General features: G+C 56.5%; 1 protein-coding gene across 1 annotated transcript in view; it reads left to right on the top strand.

Annotated features, from left to right (window-relative positions):
• LOC148091587 (transforming acidic coiled-coil-containing protein 2-like) overlaps positions 1 to 19,362 on the top strand; it is a 32,455-nt gene extending 13,093 nt beyond the window's left edge. Inside the window, exons 3-4 of the mRNA XM_087824096.1 lie at positions 18,242 to 18,376; positions 18,799 to 19,362. Coding sequence (XP_087680222.1) covers positions 18,242 to 18,376; positions 18,799 to 18,832 — 169 coding nt within the window. The 3' untranslated portion in view covers positions 18,833 to 19,362. The remainder of the gene's footprint in view (positions 1 to 18,241; positions 18,377 to 18,798) is intronic.
• Positions 19,363 to 22,681: the final 3,319 nt, after the last annotated feature.

Below are 22,681 nucleotides of genomic sequence, written 5' to 3'. Positions count from 1 at the left end.
GAAGCTCCACTTGCACTTGCGTTTGGGGACCATGACTGGCCGGAGCAGGCGGGTGGTTACGCTTCCCGGCTCCTTCCCGTTCTCCTGAGAATCCAGGGACTCTCTGTGTCTAATAAAGGTCATTCTGCGGCTTCACCTCCAAGTCCCTCCCTTTGATGTAAAAGGTGGAAACAGTGTGAGAGCAGAGCCAGGGCCAGGCTCTGAAGGCATCAGAGGCAGAAGCTTCGGTGTGACCGAGATGCCGCCACTCCCACGCTCTGCTCCCTGGCTGAACCTCCACCGTCCCCTCCTCACATTTGTGGGCCCCTCAGGGACCACATTCTAGTTCAAGAGACCGAACAGCCTCAGGCAAATGTGCGCCTGTGAAGCCCTCTCAGCCCCGCCCCCCCCAAGCAGCCAGTGTCCCTTCAGTAAACTGTCCACCACGTTAAGACAGAGGCTGGTGTGTTACTGTTTGTCATGCAGGGCGGCTTCATCTTCCGCTGAAGAGTTTGGGTGTTTTGAGCTGGATAAATCTGGGTTCACGTCTGTTCACATTTGCTCTGGGTCCTCCGTCAAGTTACTTAATTGCTTGGGGCCTCAGTTTCCTCATCTGTAAAATGGGTATAAAATTAGTGCCTACCTGGTGAGGATTCAGTGCGATCGTGTGGGGGATGTGCCTGCCCAGGGCTGGCAGGGCAAGTGCTCAAAGCCTGCCTGTCACCGTTGGACAGGGAGCCCTCTGTGGGCAGCACAATGGGCTGCACATAGTAGGGCCTCAACAAGTGTCTGCGGAATGATTGTGTCTTGTCCTGTGGATATAGGGTGTGTCTGTTTGGTATATGCCTCAAAAGAGAAATAAGAGTCTGTTGTGCAGGTTAGTTCCACACACAACAAAACCATTCTGGTTACGAATCATTCGTCCACTCCCTCCCTCGCGCTGAGGGTGTAGCATCCAAAGGTTGAGTTTTTGTTTATCTGCTTCTGCGTCCCTTAGACCAGTGGTTCTCAAACTTTGCTACAGGGGAAGACAGTGTGGCAGGCAGAACTTTGCTTCCGATAGAGCCAGAGACTTCCTCAGAAGTAGGATTCAGGCCCTGGCCCGTCAGCCCCAGGGACTGAAGGTCAGTTATGGCCAAGGGCACGCACCTCAGTTGTAGGCTCGATCCCCAGCCCTGGTTGGGGTGTGTGCAGGAGGTGACCGATCATAGGACTGGGCCAAGTTCAAATGCAGCCCAGCAGAGCCCAGGTTCGAGGGATGCGGGCCTTGGGTGAAGTGGGCCTGCGTGCACTCAGGGACGATCCAAGGCCACATCGGGGAATCCTGGGTGAGGCTGCGCAGTCGTGTGAAAGCTGCCCCCACACATTTCCTGCGTGTATTTTGGGTTCAAGCTGACATTTGATTTGAGCAAGGGCGGAGGTGATGGCTGGATTTTTTGGAGTCCTGAATCCCGCCTACACATTTCTCTCTGCCCTTACAACTGAGTTGTAGCTCAGGAATGCACCTCGAAGCATGGACAACCCTCCATGGAATGTGACTCGGAAGCCCAAAGCGGATTCCTTCTAGAAAAAAACAACAACTCTCTCAGACTTCACTCGTGAGGTGTGTCTTGTGTTGTTAGTGTGAGGGCTGAACTCACCGGCGGGGGCGGGCGCCCATCCTGGGCTCCCTGTGGTGCCTTTTTCACCGACATGTTCACAGTAAATAAAAACGCCCCGAAGTTCAGCCCCTGGCCACGCGGACTGGTCAGGAGTGTGGCTCCCAGACGCGGCCTGTGTGTGAACCCGGCTCCCCATAGTGTGACCCCGGGTAAAAGACACCGTCTTCCAAGTCGGTTCCCTTCTCTGTCAGCTGAGGACAATGCTGTGCCCAGCACACAGGCTCAGGTGGTGATCAGGTGAGAGAGGAGGCGGGAGCCGCTCAGCAGCGTGCCCGCTGGGTGGTGAGTGCTCACAGGTGTTCACTGTCAGAGCCGTCATTTAAAAATGTTTTTCTTTTTTTAAAAATATGTTCTTATTGACTTTGAGAGAGAGGGAGGGGAAGAGAGAGGGACAGAGATAAAAGCATGGTTCAGCTGCCCCCTGAACACCCTCTGTCCTTCCGCATCAACACAGCCTTGCGTGTTCCCGGTGCCTGGCCTTGTTCCCCGGATTTCTCCATGTATCACATTGTGGCGTTGGCCGTCCAGGGACGGGCCCTCGGTCCACCAGGGCGGAGAAGGTCAAATAGGCAGAATGGATAGAATTGGATAGAACGGGGCTTCCTTTCAGTCTCCTGAGATAACTTCTAACACACATGCCCTACTCTCCGCTTGTTTTTGCTGCAAACGCCGACCGCGCCTGGCGTCTGCTGTGTCCTTGGTTCTGTCTTCCTGCCTCTCGCCTCTCCAAGCATGGGTCCGTCTTTCCAGGCAGGGTCCTGTCCTACACATTTTCATACCCCCACGGGCACCTGGAATAGTGCCCGCAGGTGCTGTGTGTGCCTCCACGGCAGCCTCGAAGAGGACTTTGGAAACCCTAGGACCCTGGAGAAGACAGTTTAACAGCTACTGCCCTGGGGCGTTGCTGAAAACACTCACCCAGACTCCATTTCTGCAGAGACCCTGGCCTTCCTTGTACTCAGACCCGAGAAATCCTTAACACGTCACGATGCAGCCACGGATGCAGCTGCCGAGGTGCATCCTTCCTGCCTGTGATTCAATCATTTTCTCGGTGGGTTCTAGGTATCCCCAGAGGGAGTGCACGCGTGTGCATCTGATGTCTTCCTCTCTGCCAGCATTCTGTCGTTACCTGGACCTGGAGCTGGAGAGAGTTTACGGGAGCTTCAGGGTTACTGTCTGGGCAGCACTTCTGGCTGTGGCTGGGACCAGGGCCGTGTGGGTTGCCTAGGAGTTTCCAGGGTGGATGCATCTCTGTCCTATTGTGAGATTTGAGAGGTCTGGACTTGGTCTATCTTCTTTTAAAGAATATGCCCGTATTGATCTCAGAGAGGAAGGGAGAGGGAGAGAGAGAAACATCAACGACGAGAGAGTCACTGATGGGCTGCCTCCTGCACGCCCCAGCTGGGGGTGGATGTGCCCTGGCGGGGAATCAACCACGACCTCCTGGTACATAGGTCGATGCTCAACCACTGAGCCACACCCCCAGGCAGAAGCATGGTGTTTTTAAAAAATAACACTTTGCTGGAAGGCAGTAAGGGCCTACTTCTTTATTCCGCAGGGAATTCCTTCGCGTGGGGCTCGGCCATCTGTTTCTTTAAGGGCGGAAAGGAAGCGCTGAGTCATCCTGCGCCTCCCGCCCTTTGGCCCCCAAGTGTATAAAATGTAGCAAAGTTTTCTAGACACAGTAGAAGTAGGAAGCGGCCCAGGAGCCCCGGCCCCTCCCAGGGGCTGAGCCGCCCGCACAGAGGCGGAGGAAGGTGCAGTCGCAGGGTGCGGGGAGGGCGGCGTGGCTCTGGGAGTGCGGTCTGTCTGTCAGCAGAGGAGTCGGTCTGGGGCCGCGTGAGGGAAAAAGCAAAATCCACAACTCACAGCAGAAACACGCGGCCCAGGTGGTTTGCCTTCAGCTCCGCCCACTTCGGAGGGTGCGGCAGCCGGGAAGGTGCGTCAACAGGTTGGGGGACCAGCGCACAGTGCGCTCCAAGCATCTGCTGTTAAGCAGCATTAGGTCTCCGCAGGTGAACAGTTTGGTTCCAGGAACATGCGAGGCATCAGTTTCATCCCCACCTTCTTTACGGGAGCCAGCCCCCCCCCGACCCCCTCCCGTGGTCCGCAGAGTTGGGGCGCCCGGCCTCCTGGGGATTTCCCACGCCTGCACCTTCCCCGCGCTGCCATGCGTAGTGGGAAGCGCCGTGGAAAAAGTAGGGACGGTGACAAGTGGTCGTGACTCAGAGGCTCCTGGAAGGAGTCCGCGGCCCGTCCGCCCGCCCGCCCGCGCCCCGCTCGCTCCACGCCGCGCGGGCCCCTGGGTGCGCCCGGAGCCCGGCCGAGCGCGCATTCCTGGGCCGGGAGGAGCGCGGCGCCCGCGGGAGCAGCTGGCTGCGGGCGAGGACCGGCGGGGGGAGGAGCCTGGCGGCCGCGCTCCCACTCGCCGGCCTTTGTGCTGCGACTTTGCCCGCGCCCGTCGGGGCGCCGCTCCCCCGGCCGCCGCCCCGCGCCGCGCCTTCGCCCCGGGAAAGTTTGCCGCCCGCTTCTGCCGCCGTGGGGACGGCGTGCGCCGCGGCCCCGCTCGGAAAACTCGGTCTCTCCGGACTCGTCGGCAGCCGCGTCCTGCAGGCAGGCGGCTCGGTGCCGGCCATGCCCGGTCGCCCCGGGCCGGTGAGTGCGTTGCGGCCGCGCGCGGGAGGGGGCCGGGCACCCAGGGCTGGGGGGGCGGGGGAACCAGCGCCCCGGGACCTTGGCCGCCAGAGGCGTGCTAGAGGTGGAAGCCAGAGCTCGTCTCGCCTTTTCCCCAACTGGGGCTAGTTGAGGGGAGGAAAGTGGCTGGACGCGCAGCGGTGTCTCCTGCTGGCGGAAGCGGGAGTCTGCGGGGAGCCTGCGGGGAGCCGGCGGCCCGCCTTCTGCGCGGGACGCTCCTTCTGTCGCGCGCTGTCTGTGGTCAGGGTCCGCGCCCTTGGTCTTGGCGCCCGCCCGCGGCTGAGGTCCCCGCCCGTGGTGGGGGTGCGTGCGGTGGCCGGGGTCCCCGCCCGTGATTGGGGTACGTGTCCGTGGACTCGCCCCGCTGGGCTCCTTCCGAGTCCGTGTGGTCCCACCCGACACCCCGGGTGGGCCACGGCGGCGCGTGGGTTGGCCGTAAAACTGCGCTGGATTTCCTCCGAGTTTGGGACTTTTAAATTCTCGAGTAGTTACGTCATGGGCCGGGCGCACTTCAGGGCGCAGCACGTGACCGGCGGCCGAGCTCCCCGGGCTCCGGGCTCCCTCTGCCTTGGGACCTCCTGGAAATGGGGCGCGCGCGGCCCGAGCCGGCTGCAGAGGCCGCTCCTGGGCGACTGCGTCCCTCAGAGGGCATCGCCCTCACGCTTCTGCCGTCCGCCGCCTCTGTCCAGTGTTAGGACAGAAAAATGCGCAGCAGGTTAAATGCGGCCGAAAAGGGAAACTGTCTTCCAGGCCCCGGGGCGACTGGGAAGGGCAGCCAGGGCCCAGCTAGTGCGTGCACCCCTACATCCAGCGGGCAGGTGTACCCAGGCCTGCTCAAGCTCCCCCGGGGTCGGAGCGCCTGGGAAATGGGGGGTCCCGGTGCAGTACCCTGTCTGTTCAATGCCAGAGGAAGGGGAGCTCTGTTCCAGTTTCCCTGGGATTCCCTGTCGAGGCCACATTTTGAAAGCTGTTTTCATTGTACTTGGAAATGACTTTGGAAGTGTCTGGGCCCATGTCCTGAGGGCGGGTTTTGTCAGCCGGTTACATCCAATCAGGTCCTCTGTGTATTTCAGAGGGGCCGTTCTGACAGTTGAGGAACTTGGAGGAAGGACTTGTGGGCATCATGGAATGAGTTGCCTCCCAGAGCTCTTGGCTTTCCCACTCCCAGGTCAGGCTGGCTGCTCCTGCAGAGAATGGGGCCAGTTGTGCTGGGCAGGTGAGTGGAAGGGAGTCCCACGGGGCTCCTTCTCACAGGCTGTGCCTGGGAGCTCGAAATAGGTCAGGGGCGGGCCTCCAGTGCGGACACCACAGCCACCTCTCGGCTCCTCAGGGCCTCTGCCCCTTCATTGTCGCTAGTCACTCCTCAGAGTTACCTGCATGCGAGCTGCAGGTAGGCCAGGCACCGTGGGGCCCACACACACCAGGGCCTTGCTGCCTGTAATCCATGGAGCAAATGTGCCCCCTCTGAAAACCCCATCAGAGTTAGCCTCTGGGCCTCTGTTCCCTCCATCCCTTCGTCCCCTAGGCTGGAGTGCTTGGAATGTTTTCGTCGAAAGGAAACTTGAAGATCAGGGCTTTGAGACTCAGGAGTCCAGGGCTTGGCCAGGGTCACACATGAAGGTGGGACTCCAGCCCAGGACCCAGACACCTGGCCCGTGTGCTCTCAGCTAAGTCCTGAGACTAGGGGGCCTCTTTGGTTCCATCCTGCTTTGTATGAGTATTTATGTTTGTCGTTTCTATGGAGACAGACACTGGAGGACTTGTCTGGTTTTCAGTACTACTCACAGGAGTGACCTGGGGGCTGGTGATTGAAGTAAATAAGACACAGCTCCTGCTTTCAAGGGGGGGGTGAGTGTGTGTATGTATATGTGTGTGAGTGTATGTGTGGGTGAGTGTGTAAGAGTGTGTGTATGTGTGTGTGTGAGCGTGTGTATGTATGTGTGCACATGTGTATATGTGAGTGTGAATGTGAGAGTGTGTATGTGAGGGTGTGTGTGACTGTGTATGTGTGTGCGTGTGACTGTGTCCGTACGTGTGTGTGACTGTGAATGTGTGTGTGAGTGTGATACAACTGGGCATGCACACCTTGGGCAGTCTTCATGGTGAGGACAACGCCCCCAGAGGGGACATCTGGAATGTTCGAGGGTGTTTGGTTATCCCAGGGACTGGAAAGAGCACCACTGACATCTAGCTGGAGAGACCCAGGAGTGCTGAGTAAGGGACAGTCCTGCACAACCAAGAATTGCCTCACCCCAAATACAGTATCGATCCCTATAGAGGACACTGCGAGGGTTTGACCAGTTCTAACTGGAAGATGAGAGACGGGGTCTATGGGCTTGCTGGTTCCAGGCTGCAGCGGGTGTAGGTGAGGCTGGGGAAGACGGAGCTGGGTCAAAAGCCAGTGCGTGTGTACCTGTATGTGTGTGCGTGTGTTTGTTCTGCTGGGACTCAGTTGTGTAGCCAATGGCAAACAGTCTCGGTTAACTGTGGCTTGGGTTTGGCAGACCCTGGCACCTTTTGCACAGTCAATCAGGAGGACGTTTAGGAAGCTGGTGATGGAGTCTCCGTGAGTCCCGATGAGGGGAGCAAACCTAGGAAGGAGAGGCCCGGTGCCCTGCTGTCTCCTGCCGTGACCTGTGACCGAGACGTGTGGAATCCGTCCTGGTGCCTGGGTTTTGTCTGCCTCTCCCTCACTGAAGTCACAGTCCTTTGTTTATAACCTCAGCATTTCCACAGCAACTCCCTGTGATGGCAGAACAGCTCAGGGATTATGAAATCATGGGGGGGAAACGCAAGGCATGGTGGGAAAGAAGACCCTGGAAACACGATTTCGTAGGGAAGTGCCTGCAATAGAGGGCAGAGGAGTTCCCCAAGGACGGCCCAGCACTTATCTGTAATGGAGCTTTCATCTCAGATACCCGAGCATCGGCTGCACCCCCCCTTCCCTCTGGTCCACTCTGGTCCGTGGTTCCAGCCTGTCCTTTAGCAAATGTTGCCAATTAAGAGCAAGCTCGGTTCCTCAGGGAGAAGCAGTATAGAAGCTCTGAATTTAGAGACGGAGATCCTGTGTTAGCATCCCTGCCCCGCCCTTCCCACTGTGTAACCCGGAGCAAGTCACGAACCATCTCTGAGTCAGGACTTACCGCGCGTTCAAGGTGGGGACACCTAGCCCTGCCGCCTGGCTCGCCAAGCCTCGGGGGGGTGATCACGTGATGGAAACACTTGGCAAACTGTGCGAATGGGAAATCGTGTCAATTTTGTCTCCGCGTTATGATTAAAGGGATGTATTTACTGGAGGTAGATTTCCTAACACCCCCTAGAGCTTATTCCTAATTTTGTTATTTTTAACTGGAAATGAGGTGTGCTGGTCAACTTACTTCTCTCTTATTTAGAAGTGGCCACTTGGGCTCACTTTATGGCCATCCCTTCTTGTTTTATCGCCTCCCTTTTCATTGGTCATTTACACTTTCCCCAGAAAACAAGTAAACACTGAAAAATGGGACACTTGTGGCAGTTCGGCTCACCGAGAACAGATCTGGGGCAAAAGGGGACGAGAGAGCGTTTCTGGGCCGGCTCCTGTACAACCTCGGTGCTCACAGCCCCTCTCATCCCGCTCCCTGCGGGGCTGTGTCCGTGTGGGTCCCCCGAGGCCCGGGGGCTGCCTGGGGCCAGGGCACTTCTAGAGTATACGGCTCCTGACCAGCGTCCTCGGTTGAGCCCCCGAGGGCACAGTGTTGGTTTCACAGTTACGGGAGCGGAAGAAGCTGGGTCATGTTGAGTCCAGCATGACCTCCAACTCTGGGGCTGCCCATGGCTGCCTGGTCCACACCAAACAGGGAAGGGTCCCGTGTTCTCTTACACACCTTGACCGAAGCCCGTTCATCTGTGAGGCACCCGGCCTGGAACCTGCATCCGACAGCTCCGGGGTCATCTGTGGTCGGCCACGTGCCAGGCCCTATCCTTGGGGGCCGACGAGACTCTGTATCCTTTCTCCCTGCGTCCTCATGCCCAGTGCCAGGCCTGGCCAGACACGTTTCCAGCTGCCCTTTCCAGGGTCAGTAACTGACCGTCTACAGTGGCTCCCTCTGGAACTGGGTTGGAGCCTTTGCTCCTTGTGTGAGGTCTAAAGAATGTGGCTCCAGACAGGCTGGTGTGGCTGAGTGGTTGGACACCGACCCACGCACCAAGAAGTCACCGGTTCGATTCCCGGTCAGGGCATGTGCCTGAGCTGCAGGCTCAATCCCCAGTAGGAGGCGTGCAGGAAGCAGCCAGTCATGTTTCTCTCTCATCGATATTTCTTTCCCTCTCGCTCTCTAAAAATCAATTTTAAAAAACATTTTTTAAAAAAGAATTTCACCTGCAAATATGAACAGCATAGCTCATAACTGAAAGAGACAAACTTTCCATTTTAAGTGTCTATGAAACATGACATGCCAACCTCCTTGTTGGAACTTGGCCACCTCGCTGACGCCTGCAGCTTGCTTCCCTGTGGCTTTACCCCCTCCAGGCCATCCGTCCCTGTGAGTGTTTGCCTCGCTGACTCCAGGCTGGGACTGTATCAGGGAACAGGTGGAGGGTTCTCCTTGTGGGGGTCACAGTTCCCCGCTGGCCCTGTGTCTCTTCCTGCCCCCCACCCCAGGGCCTCTTCTACCTCCATGCCCCTCAGGGCTGACCCGGGGATATTTCAGCTGAAAGAAAGGTTCCAGGGGGTTGAGGGGGAGTGTGGGCTCCTGTAATGAAGACGAGGTCTGTGGCTGAGGTCTGGTTCTTGCCGCTGTGTTTCTTTGCCAAGTTTCTTAATTCCTCGAGTCTCAGTCTCCTGTTTCATAGAATCGGTTGTCTGCTGTCTACGTGGGGTGACGGAGAACCTTAAAAGGCAGCATTTGGCAAAGCTCTAAGATATTGTACAAATATAAGTAGTTATATATTTCTCACTACTTTTTTTTTTTTTAACTGAAGACTAAATCTTTAAGCTGTGGGCTTTTTAATCTAGGAGTGGAAAATCTCTCTGTTCTCCAACGCGGATCTCTCAGACAAGCTGCTTTCCCTGGTCCTGAGGGAGCCGTCTTCCCACGCTTAGCTCGAGCCAGGCCCGGGGCACACACACCATGGGATTGTCTGGAGCCCGTGCTCTTGGATCTAAATTAAAATTCCACCACCCTTCCCCCCTCTCTAGGGTACGCAAAGCTCTCCACGGTGCCTGGCACAGGCGAGCACCCAGCGGTGTTATCTGCTCTTGTACCATCACTAATAAAGCCTGCATGCAACCCCTCCACACGCTGTGTGGTTTTCCTGCTGATCTCCCTGTAGGTAATGATTTCCGTAAGACACCGCCTCTTCGGTGCCACTGCGTCCCTGTCCCTTCTCCTGTGCTCCTTCCTGCCATGTGGGAGGGAAGGAGGAGGCAGCCTACTAGGCTTCCCACCCGAACCACTGGGGACAGAGGGAGGGAGAGGCTGCTTTTCTTTCTGGAAGGCCCTGGCACACATCTGTCCACTGCAGCACTTGGCTTGCTCCCGTCCCCCTGGGGCCTTCCCAGCTCCCCCCAGCCTTAAAGAAGCCGCTTTCCTTCGGTTCTTCTATTACCACCCTTCACAGTCTCCTCGCTTTAGACTTTGAAGTTGCCTTGCTTTCAGTCAGCTCTGGAATGTGAGATCCTTTTTTTTTTTAAATCTCATTGAGGTATGATTGACATATAAAAAGTTGTACATATTTAATTTTTATAACTTAATGACAGGGTAAGTGTATACCTGTGAAACTATTACCACCATCAAGGCCGTAATACATCCATCACCTCCCGAAGTTTCCTCCTGCTCATTTATTATTATTATTATTGTTGTTGTTGTTATTACTTTCGATCCCATTTGATTCATCCTGGTGCTGGCCAGGAGCTCTTCCTATGGTCCAGGTCCCTTATGTAGAACTGGAGGTGTTGGCTTTTTAGACTAGAGTGTGAATGACTTCCTCTTAGAGACAGAACCCTCTCTGCCTCCCTCCCTCAGGGGTGACTCATGGCCTTTGGGGAAGCACTTGTTGATACAAGCTTCCCACCTTGACATTCCAGTGGAAAATCAATCCTTCGCTGGCCTGCCGAAATTTATAGTGGGCCGGCCCAGCAGCTGGCGGCAGCAGCTGGTGGCTAAAATCTCTGGCAGATTTTTTTTCCCCTCTGAAAAGCATTTCAGCCCCTCTTGTCCCAGCACCACCACTGGTAGCATTTAGAAGCCATTTACGGCCTCTTTCAGTTGGTCCGAGGAGAGCAGTTTCGTGAATCCCTCCACGTCACAGAAGTCGGCTCCCTCTCGTCTTCACCCAGGAGCAAAACCAGATCTCTGGGAAGTAAGAGGGAAAGGCCCCGCTCTGACAGTGCAGTGTGCATTTCACACTGTTTTCTTAGCAATTTCATGCGGTTTGATACAATGTATCTGTGTATACACACACATACTGTGTTTACTTCAAAGTGAATGTAGCTGTGCTGTATGGGAGGTTTATAAACTTTATCAGAGCTCATTAATTCTCGACTTACACGTGTTCTGACACCCTCGGCCCTGCTAGTCTGCAGCACATTAGCAGCAGAGAACTGGAAACATGGTCACAGACAGACGGGCTGGTGAGCAGAAGCGCTGGCTGGCCGCCCACGTGGAGGGACGAGCCTGATTCTGGAGAGTCCTCGACGATCACAAGCCCAGTGCCCCCACTTGTACAGATGGCAGAGCTAGCGCTGGGGAAGTCACCGGCCAGATCCCACGCCGGAGCCCCGGCCTTTTGACTTTACATGTGATTGATGTTTAGGGCCACAGGGGACTTATGTCACAGTCACTCAGGATGCTGGCCACATGCCACTGAGGACATTTTAATTATGTTCAAAGATTCTCTTTTCAGAAAATCAAGGCAATGTCTAATATGCTTAGAAAAATAACTCCATCCCAAAGAGTTAAAATAAAAACGCCGTCCTGTGGAATATCCGGGCAGAAAGCTGTCACCAGAAAATTCTCCCTGGGACCATCACGGTCCCCGGTGGTGCCTGGTGAATGAGGGGGGCTACGTCTCTGAGGCCGACGAGCCTAGGTCCCCACAGCAGAAAGTCGAAACACAGACGTGGGGGGCAGACGGCATTTCTCTTGGCTGTCCTCTCTTAAAGTTCACTCAGTTATGAACGGAAGTTGTCCCTGACACTCAGATTTTCCTTAAATATGTTTTCTTATTTATTTTGCTCATAAAACAGTATGTGTTCAGCATAGAACTAGAAAATAGAGGTAAATTCAACAAAGAAGAAAAAACACTTGTCATTTCGCTCCCTGGACACCTTGGCGTGTGTCCTTCCGTGTTGCTCGGGGGTCTTCCCGCTGTTGCCCTCCTCAGCGGAGAGTCCTGAACCCGAACTCACGTTAGGTGGTTGAGCTGCTGTTTTGCTTTTGTCATCCGCAGATGGCGCAGAAAGCCAGGCCAGACCCTCTAGAACATTCCACAGACGACACATCGCCCATGGGCACTTGTACTCACATCTGTTCAATATTTTCAGTTTTTTTTTTAAAGCCTCAGAATTGTTTTCCAAGTGAAGCCTTCCAGCTATATCGCCGTTTATTAAACCCAAACAGGGCACACTGGCTACATCCTGAGCTGCCTCGGCTCTCCCACAGTTGGGGATCCAAACGAGGGGTGTCTTTAGAGCTGGGGGACTTCCATGGACTCGCCTGACTCCTGTCTGTGGGGGTCAGACTGGAACAAACGTCAGAATAACCAGGTTACGGCTCAGATGGCTGCCCCGTCCCCAGTGTCTGCTCCGGGACTGCTGGGGAGGGACCGAGACTGCATCTCTAACTAGTTCCCTGGTGGCACGGCTGCCGCCGCCTGGGGCCCCGTCAGAACCGCTGGGCGAGGCAGTCGTCGACGCTTTTCTCCTCGCCGGCCCGGCCCGGCCCGGCCGATACAGCTCCTCGGGACCGGGGACACTGTGCCGGCAGCCGGGGCCGAGTTACTGATCTCTGCCAGCCGACGGGTGGCTCCTGCTCAGCGTCACCGTCTCGCCAGAGAGTTTCAGGAAGCTCCAGAGCCGAAAGCACAGCTTCTGTCCCCCGTCGTCCAGATCATGTGGTTTCTTCTGGCTTCCTGTGTGTTCACCGAGGATTTTTCTGTCTCTCAGCTGTGGGTACTTGTGGTACATCCAGCTGCCTCACAGAGGTCAGCCGGGCCTTTATTTGAGCAAGTGCCTGTTAAAGATGCATCATAATGTGGATGTATTATTTCCTTAACTTAGAAAGTGGTCACCCCCAACTCCCCTCCAAAGAACAGAATTCCTTCGAGCCTTTTAAAAGACGGATTTATGTACCCGGCACCCAGTGCGCTGAGCAAGTCGGGAGCCCCTACGAGTTTGCTCAGAGCCCCTGCGTGTCCGGTGCCCGGCTGCCTGCTGTCGGCTTGAGGAGCAAGGCTCACCGTGTTGGCAGTTGTCCAGCAGCGACAACGTCACGTGGTTCACAGGGACACGGGACTTCGTTGTTGTTTTTCATGGTTCTTGAACTACTTTATCTGTGAAGGTAGATTTTGACTGTCTGAGTTAATACAGGGTGTCCAAAAAATATATATACACACTTTGAATGGTTATAAAGTCAGTGTTTATGAACATACAGTTCATTTTCAAAACTTAAAACCATCTACAGAAATGAGTAAATTTTTTGTCAACGCCAGTTTTCAAACTGATGACAGTTCTGGTCCAGGCGCTGCTGGTGCCGCGAAGCAATGGAACCTCCAACATCAAGGATCATTTTGTGTGGCGTCTGTGCGCCCTTGATGCGTCAGCTGTTGCCAAGTTTTCTACCCTAAACTTTATCTTTTATGTGTCCCCATAAAAGAAGTCTAGTGGCGCTTTAGGGTAAATTTTCTCTGTTCAGAGCTTAGTCTGGCTTCACCCATTATTTCAAATCACTTAAACCTGAAAAGGAGTGAAGATTAAATGAGTCATCGGTCGCTGAAGTGCGTACACATTTTTTGGAACACCCTGTAGTTCAATCTTGTCTGTCTGAGACCAGTGTCCTTGCTCACCTGTCTCCCCGTCTCCACATTTCCTGTAATCGGGGCACGTCGGGACGCACAAGGAGTCTTGCCCCTGGAAGGAGGACCCGGGATGCTGCCGGTGGTGGGAGTGAGCGACCTGGATCGCCCGACCCGGATCGGAACCTCGGACAGTGTGGAATGGCGTTCGTGACTTTTCCTTTAGTCCCTGTTTTCCTTCCTGATTACGTTTCCCTGGAGCCAAGCCTCGAAGTATTTCCTGTCTCCTGAGCACAGACGGGCTCTGGGAGGGGCAAGAGGACAAGAGGCGTGGGAAGGAACCGCCAGGCCAGTGCAGGGTTAACCGTGCGGGGCCGCCCCCGGCTGGCCGTCTGAGGGTCAGCGGTGTTTGGGGGCTGGTCACGTTCTCAGGTCGGCTGGTTTATGTCACTGACGACTCGAAATAGCCCGATGAGTCCGCCTTGGAGTTTCCAGCCAATTTGCAGGCCTCTCTGGGCACCTTCTGGTTTTGGCTTTGTTGCTGGTCGGCGGCCCTGTCCGGGCGGCTTGGGCTCTATCTGCCATCACTAGACCGGCTTTATCCAACCCCGGGCCTCGGCTGGGCTGGCTGTCCAGGGCTCCGATCCACCAGGCTCCGCTAACCAACAATGTCAAAGCCCTTTCCTTTCTGTAGCCCGCATCTCACTCTCCACCCGAGCTGTCTCTGGCCTCAGCTCTCGCCCCATTACGTGATCGTGTGCACTTGGGAAATTCAAGACGAAAAAATCAAGAGGCCTGCGGGGGAGGCCGTTGCGCTAATATCTTCCAGATGGTGATGTGAAATGGGAGATAAGACTGTCGCCCATCTGGCCGACAGGACTGATCTGCTCGGCCTCCATCTCGGGGGCCATTATCACCCTTCCCTGACAGCCGGGGTCACTTCGGTGCTTGTCCTCGGACAGGGGCTTCATTTGGCAGCTCTAGCCGATCTCTGAGATGAAATTCGCCGTCAGTTCAGTGGGGGATCTGCCAAGAAGGACTTGAAGCTCTGAACGGAATCGGGAGACAGCGGTTGCTGACAGCAGCAGCTGGACGTGGCTGTCGGGCTGACTGCTGGCCGAGGGGACAGTCCCTGAGGTCCCCAGGTCCTGTGTGGGTGGACACTGCACCCGAACGGTTGGCGGGACCAGCTGTTTGCGAGGACCTGGCGAGGTCCTGCATTGGGATGGCAATGACGACCCGTTAGAAGTGGTCCCCCAGGGATCTGTGTTGAGAAGGATTCTGGGGTCTCATCCAGCTGGGCCCAGCCGGAAAGAACGCCTGATCCAGAATCCTGTGTGTCTGCGCAGTGCGGTGGCTCATGTGCCTTCTTCGTCAACTCGTAAAAAAATAACAGGTTTAAATCAAATCATCTCCTTCATCTTCCAGAAAATACGGGTACCCTACGTGAATTTGAATTCAGCTTTTTGTTGTTCCAATAAGATGTGGGAAACACTGATTAACTCCTTAAATGGGAAGGGGATCTGGACTTTTACAACTGGAAAGTCACGCTGAGCACAGACGGGCTCTGGGAGCCCTACCCTGGCCCACTTCCCTGAGGTCCAGGGAGGGAACAGAAGTGCCTTGAAGGGGTCACAAGGGTGGGAGGCTGCACAGGCCCCGTCTCGGAGCTGCTCCTGCCTCTGGGGGGGTTGGCAGCTGCCAGGAGCTGGGGGCGGGGGGCTGGGAGTGGTACCGGGTGTTGGAAAGGGCCCGACTCCCTCCCTGAAAATAACGTCTTTAAGACGAATCCCTGCTGCTCACGGGAGGCTTGGGTGGAGACGGGTGTTGCAAAGAGAAGCTGAACTGTCCCTCCCCGAGTCTCATCTCTGCTCCAGCAGCACTGCCCTCTGGCAGTTCAGGGGCTTCAGAGGGACCTGCGTCAGCTCCTCCTCGGGGTCCGAACCAGGGCTGGGCTGGCTTCCTGGGTGTGGGACCCCGGGACCCTGAGCTCAGTCCAGTGCCCTGATGTGGCTGTTTTGAGCCTGAACCCTTTCGGAGCGGGGAGCTCTGCGTTTTCACTCAAATGCACTAGCGTTGATTTGCCTCCCGGTTACGTTGTTGGCCCTGCCTCAGAGGGTTGGACTCTGGGATTCCAAAAGGACAGGACAGCTGTCCCACTGTCAGCGGCCTGTTGGTGGCATGTTTGGGAAGCCAGGGGTGGGCGGGAGGGGCTGCCATGGGCTGAGCACTTTCCCTGTGCTGGGCTCTGTGCTGGGGGCTGGAGGGACCACGATGGCGGAGGCTTCAATAGGAGAAAGGACACGTTAGCGGAAAATGGGATGCTCAGGTCCTGCCCAAGCCCCACCTGGCCGTGGAGGGTGGGCATGGTTACCTGCACTGGGTGGGGGCCTCCTTGTTTGGGTGACACCTCAGGACGATTATGGGGTGGGCTAGGAGGGGGTCTGAGAGAGGTAGATGGCCGTTCAGGGAAAGGTCTGCTTGAGCAAAGATACAGGCAAGAAACTGCCAGGAGCACTGGGGGGCTGGCTCGGTGGGTTAGAACACAGAGAGGAGGGAGAGGACAAACCCAGGAGGGGACAGAGGTGGGTTGTGGGGCCCGGAGGCTGGGGAGTTTCACCTGCATTCTGAAGGCTGGGAGGTTCGTGGGGGGGGGGGGAGGCAAGGAAAGGGCCTGATCAGAACTCGAGTTGGGTCATTCTGGTGTCTGGGGGGGATGTGTGGGGACATAAGGGGAGGCAGGGTGTGTGGGAGTCCTGCTCTGAGGGGTTCAGGCCTGGACCGGCAGAGGTGGCTGGAACAGAGAGTGTTCCAGGGAAGGGAGGTGACTCAGCAGGAAGAGGAGCTGAGGATGGGGCGCAAGGGCGAGAGAACCGGCGGAGTCAGGACAATCCTGCCTTCGGGTGCCAGGGTCTGGCTGGCAGGTGGTGCCCCTAACTACGCTGGGGAGTCCCAGGCAGGAGGAGGGTCAGGAGGGCAGAGAAGGAGTCCAGTGGGACTAGAAGGTGTCGGGGGGAGGGGGGAAGGACCTGTGTGTCAGAGCTTTGGGGTGAGTCACTGAGTGTTTCCCTGTTGGTGCCTGACCTCCTGGGCCAGCAGCCGGCTGGAGGCCAGGGGGGGAGGGAAGATGCCATTCTTACAAGAGCGGTTGAGTCATTTGTTTGGTGCCTTTGGCTGATGGGAGTGGGAAGGGTGTGGCCCTGGTGGTCCGGCCAGCAGAGGGAGGGGAAGGGGGCAGGCTCCAGGATCTCCAGGCTGGAAGGGGCTGCAGAGCTCAGGGGAGCCCCAGGGCATTTGCTAGATGTTGGGGTGCTGGGATGAACGGAACAGATGCAACCCTGTCCTCATGGAGCTCACGGTCCCGGCCCCCCTAGTGGTCTTCAAGTCCTCGGTGATCTGAGTCACCAGGAGGAGTGGGGGCCTCCAGATGTACATCAAAGGAGCCTGTTAGAAAGTGGACTTGGAGGTGAAGGATTGGTGCCTGGATTCATTTCTGGACTCCACCACCTGCCAGCTGCATGACCTTGGCTACATGACCTCACCTCTCAGAGCCTCAGCTCCCTCTGTTAAGGAGATGACAGCTGTCTCCGAGCATTGTCTTGAGGGTTACCTGAGGTCACCTCTGTGAAGCACTTAGTGCGGGACTGGGCACCCAGCATACAGGACAAGGCTCCCAGGACAGGGCATACAGGACTGGGCACCCAGGGCAGTGCCCCCAGTGAGGATGAGCTGCTGTTTTTGTAGCTGTTGACTAGTGATGCCCAAGCTGAGGTGTGGAAGCTGAAGGAGGCCCAGCCAGTTGGGGCAGAGCAGGGGAGGGAAGGGGCGGTGGAACCTGGGCCCTGCAAAGCTAGGCTGTGTCAGGGGCTTGGGGCAAGACTGGGAATTCTTTTAGTGTGCTGGGTGTGGGGTGCCCTTGGCAGCTGTCCTCCAGGCCAGGAAGCCAGCCAACCGAGTAGGTGGAGATGGAAATTAGCAGGACATGGTTGGCCCAGAAACCCAGGTCTTACAGTTCTGCAAGTTGGGGGCCTCCTGCAGGTGCTCACGCCCGGAGGGAAGGAATGAGCCTCTACCACCAGGGCTGTGAAGCCTCCAGCTCTGGCTCTGACCTCAGGCTGGGCTTCAGGCCTCAGTGCTGAGTCATGTAATTCCAGCTTGGCCACTGCAGCCTTGCAGCTCCTCTGTGACACTGGACTATGGGAGAGAAGCTGGAGGCCAACCCTCCCCCCCCCCCCCCCCCCCCGAAAATTGCTCCTAGGAGTTAGTCTGTGGCTGGTATTGCCGGCCTTGCTTTTTGCCAAAGCGGAAAATCAACCTGTTGTGAGCTCTCAGTCTTGTGCCTTTGGGCTTCTGAGGGTGTGTTTGCAGGTGGCTGTCCTTCCACCTTCTGTCCCCAGGGTGTCTCCCTGCACTGGGGGCGGTTCCCTGGCGGCCCAGCAGGGGGCACTCACCCACTGAACGAGGGACGGGCTCTGCTATAGAAATGGTGCACCAGAGAGGAGGTTCCATCAGCCTTTTGGCCTCTGCTTTTCTTACCCTTGGATTTGGGGACAAGTCTCCGGGAGTTTACCCAGTTGTATTTTAGTTCCCAATGCAAAGTTTCATTACATATAAAAGAAATATTAGAAATGATCATATAAAAGCCCCCTCCCCTAACAAAAAATCAAACAAGACAACTCACAGAGCATGTCCTGAGCAGCCACGGAGCTGCCTCTGTCCAAGAAGCCCCAGGCTCTGCCGGGGCCTCAGGAGAGAGGAATTCACCCCGGGCCTGGGGGCTGCTGCACTGCAGGGTGTGCCCTTGGGTCTGTAAATAGCCCATCCCCGTGGGTGGGGAGGGTGGGGTGTGGAGCCTGATGAATGTGCCATTAAGGAGCCGAGTTTCATTGGGAATAATTCTCCCTTTGTGTGCCTAGCACCCCCCCAGCTGCCGCCCCTGTGGATCTCCCTCCCCCGGCCTCAGAGCCCTCGCCTCTGCCTTCCGCCTCGGCCTGTGATGGAGCAGAAGCTTCCACTGCCTCCTGCCAGGGCGTGGCCCAGGGCGTGAGCAGGTATGGTACAGAGCGCTCTCCCGGCACAGCCCCTGCCCGTGGTGGCCTCCCCCAGGCCTGGGGTGAGCTGAACTGGGGGTGGCGCCCACAAGGTGTGGTCAGTTGGGACCCATGATCCGTCCGTGTCTGTGACTGTGTGGGCTGTAGCTGATCTGAAGTTTCCCTTGATAGCGAGCTTTCCACGTGACGGTGGCAGGCAGGAGTGGTTTCAGCCCTAACCAGGGCTGCCCTGAAGCTCTGTGGCCTGGCCTGGTGGCAGGGGACAGGACAGGGATGAGACAGGGACAGGGACAGCTGTGGTTCCATCGTCTCAAGTACACCCCCCCCCGCACCTCCCAGTGTTGCCAACTCCACTCTCTTCATGGCCTGGATCCAGGGATCCAAATAAGCCTTGTCTTTTCCCCTCTGGTGTCTCCCTGGAGGTTTTCAGAGCAAGTTTCAAACAGGCACAGATGACACTTTCGTTTTGCTGAGGTGGAATTCCTGTCACCAGGCCTGGGCCGCACCTGAGGTCCCTGCTGGCCTCGGGATTTGGAGACACATCCTCCGTCCGTCCCCACCTGCAGCCACGTGTCCGTCGTTGGAGCTGGCGCCCCTTCCGTGTGTGCCCGCCATGCACATGCGGCTTAGTCCCCCGTATCGGGGGCCTTGTCATCCCCTCTGTCCTGGGAGGGAAGCAGCAGGGCAGAGGGATGGGGTGTCCTGATAGAGAAGCCAGGGCAGCGTCCCGTTAGGGTGGACAGATGTTCTGCTCTTGCAACAAGCTGGCCGACTTCCTGCCGCCTCCTGCTCTAGTGGCCACTGCGACACAGTCCCCGTTTCCCAGGCAAATTGCTTTTCTCCTGGAGATTTCCCGCCCACCCCTCCCCCAGGCCCATCGGTAGGCATCAGCCATGGGGAGAACAGATGTGGCTGGGGGAGGCCATGGGGAGCAGGGAGAGCTTCCTTTCCCTGCTTCCCAACCCTGCCCAGAGCAGAGAGCTTCTCCCAGGAGGGACACTGTCCACCACAGCGGCCAAGCTTCCCACAGGCCTCCATCCCTGCGGCCCCCAGCTCCTCCCTGGCCTGCCGGAGCCGAAGCATCGTGCAGGGATTAACTGGGCTCAGATGCTGAAGCAGGCAAGGGATCTGATGAGAAAGAATTTCCAGGAACTCAAGCCCAAAGCCCTCGCTCAGGCCAAGGCAGCCATAGCTGACCACGGGGTTTGGATGGTGGGCGGAAGGGGGCGGGGGGTGTGCGTTGTGGCAAAGAGCCTGGTGTGGTGGCCTGAGGGCCAGGTAGGGTGTGGACCTGAGCTGACATGTCCCTGTTCGGAGCCCACCTCCCACTCTGCCTGTTGAGGACGGTGTCCCTGAGGAACTGGTAACCTGGAAACTGGGCCAAGGGCTGCCTGGACAGATGGGAAAAAGTGAGACGGAGAAGATGCAGCCGAGTTTCTGCCGGGAGAATGCTGGTTCCATGGTGCTGATGCAGGAGGCCGGGGACAGCCCCCCTCACCCCTCGAAATGTGCCCTGAACTGCACCCTGGGGGTGGAGGCAGGTGGCCTTGGCTCCCCAGGGGTTCTGGTGAGTGTCCCAGCCCCTCCTGCTGTGGGCAGCCCAGGAGGTGGGGGGAGGGGCCTTAGGTCAGAAAGTGCTGGCTCAGGCCCCTCCCTGCCCAGGGTCGATGCCGTTGTTGTGAGTCAGTTTCTGTGATGTTTGTTGAGCTCATGGGGTGAAATCACAGGCCCAACGCTGTCAGCAGCAGGAGGTGAGTGGGTCGTGCAGTGAGGTCTTCTGCTTGTGTAATCAGTCCGTCCATCCATTCAGCCATCTGTCTGTTTGCTCGGCAGACACGTCCTGGGTCAGTTCTGTACCACATCCCATGTGTGATGTGGTGCAGGGGAAGGAACATAAAGCTGGAGAGACATGCCCTGGCCCATTCACAAGCTGTGTGACTTTGGACAGGTTGCTTGACCACTCTGAGCCATCTGGTTCACTGACCATCTTTAAAATGAGGCTGGTAGGTGACTGAAGGAAACTGAGGTGTGGGTTAAGTAGATGAACGTAGCTCAGGCACTTGATCAGCAGAGCATTTAGTTGATACTGGCTCCCCCTAATGGCCAGCAGCCCCAGGGGTGCAGGGGGAATGGAAACAGCGTAATAGGACATCACAGACTTCCCAGAGGGGCTGAGAGCAGAAGACCCAGGAGGAGAGAGCGTGTAAGTCTGCCTAGACAAGTTGGGGGGCTGCCTGGGGGACGTAGTGTTTCCACTGAGTTTCCCAGCATGAGCAGGTGTTTGCTGAGGCTGAAGAAGGCAAAGGCACTTCCGGGAGGGGCTGCAGGGGCCCAGCAGGTGCAGATAGCAGGCGAGAGAGGCCAGGCGGGAGGACCCGGGCACTCTTGGGCTGAGCGGTGGTGTTGGCAGCCAGAGTGGCAGGTGGTGGTCAGGTTGGGAGGGGCCTGAAGCCAGACTGTGGAGTTGCTGGCACCCACACAGTGAAAGCAAGCTCTCCTTTTCAGCAGGGAGAGTCAGGACTCAGCTGAGTTTTGGAGAATATCTCTGGTGGCCAAGGGGAGGGTAGATGGAGAGGGAGGCCGAGGGTCAGGGGCCATTGGAGGTTGTTGCTGTGGTCCAGGTGGAAGGCGGTGGCGGCCTGAACTAGGGCAGAGGCTGTGGGGATGGAACAGATCCGAGTTTGTCTTTCTGGCTGGCATTCATTCGCTCATGACGTTTGTTGAGCTTGGGCTTGGGGCAGTCTTGAAATGTTCTGGGGGTACAGTGATGACCCCCAAAGATGTGGGCCACGCTCTTCTGAGGGGATTTTACACATGCATGTGCATCCGCACACACCTACACATGCACACACACATGCCTACACATACACACGCACACACACACACTCATTCACTGCTTCTGTGCGGGGCTATGAGTCTGGGCAGGGGCTCCTGGGACAAGTCACCCAGGACCTCGGGCTCAGGGTGAAAGGGATGAGGCAGGAACTGAGTCAGTCTGTTGTCATGAAAGATTGTCTTCATGGGACAAATCAATTCCTAAAAGTCCCTTTTCCTCAGACACAGTTATGAGCTCAGTGCACCCAGTATGAGAAGGCAAGGAGCAGAGGGAATCCAGAGACTGGCCCTGGGGATGGTCATGAAAAGGCAATATTTTTAGGGCTTGGTGCACACACACGCCTACACACGCACACATGCCTACACATAGACATGCACACTCATTCACTCCCTCTGCCCTCCCCTTATGCTAATTACACCCTCAGTAGATGCTCAGGGACGCTGTTTCTGACCCAGCCATTCCGGATTTCCGTTCGGTCCCGGAGCCTTGAGTCAGCAGTCTGGTCCTCAGCTCCCAGTTCTCACTGCTCCTGGTTCTCACTGCCCTGCTCGCAAGTAGGGCAGCCAGGTGTCAGGCTCCATGTCCCTGCTAATTAAGCATGGGAAGTAATTCACTCCAGACAGCTGACAACCGGCCTGCCTGGAACAGGCTGCTGCTCCCGGGCACCCCCTCTCTCTGCCTACGATGCAGGAACGACCTAGGGGTTTGGAGCTTCTGAGGGAGCTTGTTAGCGTTTTCTTCTTGGACGCAGTTCCACCCTGAACAGCCTCTGGGCCGAGGGGAACCCTCTTCCACTCCAGGTGGGCGGGTCCTACATTCCCAACCTGTTTCTCTAGAAACCAGCTTCCCAGTCAGTTTTGGCAGCTGGGAGACCTCATCTCTGTTTACAGCTGAGTGTTTTCCTTGAGAGGCCTCTTACTCCTCCTGCAAAGTAGCCTCCAAAACCAGTCAGCCTTAGCTCCAGAGGAACTCGACAGATTAACACATCACCATTCAGACCACATACAATACTTACGTGCTTTTCACAGAGACGGCAGCATTTTTATGGTGTCTGGGATTTTCTCTTCTTCTTGGAAATTGTTTTCCAGGAAGAAAGCTGAATAACATTGGGTATGTGTTTGAGCCCAAACAGAAGCGGTCACCTGGCCCAGGCAGGCCAGTCGGTTCCCTCCTCCCGGTTTTGAGGGAAACTTGTCTTTATTCCTAGGTACGAGCTTCAGCTTTAGAGGTCAGAGTTTCATTTGGCCACATGCCTACCTTGGGCCCCCTGTTTGTTTTTACCTATGATCTTAAACCCAGTTTATAAGGGTAGTTACAGGAGAGGGTCTGGCTTATCTAAAGAAATTTGTTACACATGAGAAAGGCCATTTAAAATGAATCCACTTAATGGATCAAAATTTTGTGGCCATAGTGGGGGAAATGTTTAACTGGAACTTTACCTTAAAAAAAAAAAAAAAAAAAGAAAGAAA

This window comes from Miniopterus natalensis, chromosome 14 (genome assembly GCF_054644295.1).
Source record: "Miniopterus natalensis isolate mMinNat1 chromosome 14, mMinNat1.hap1, whole genome shotgun sequence".
Classification (NCBI taxonomy): domain Eukaryota; kingdom Metazoa; phylum Chordata; class Mammalia; order Chiroptera; family Miniopteridae; genus Miniopterus; species Miniopterus natalensis.
This window is presented reverse-complemented; position numbering and strand designations above follow the sequence as displayed.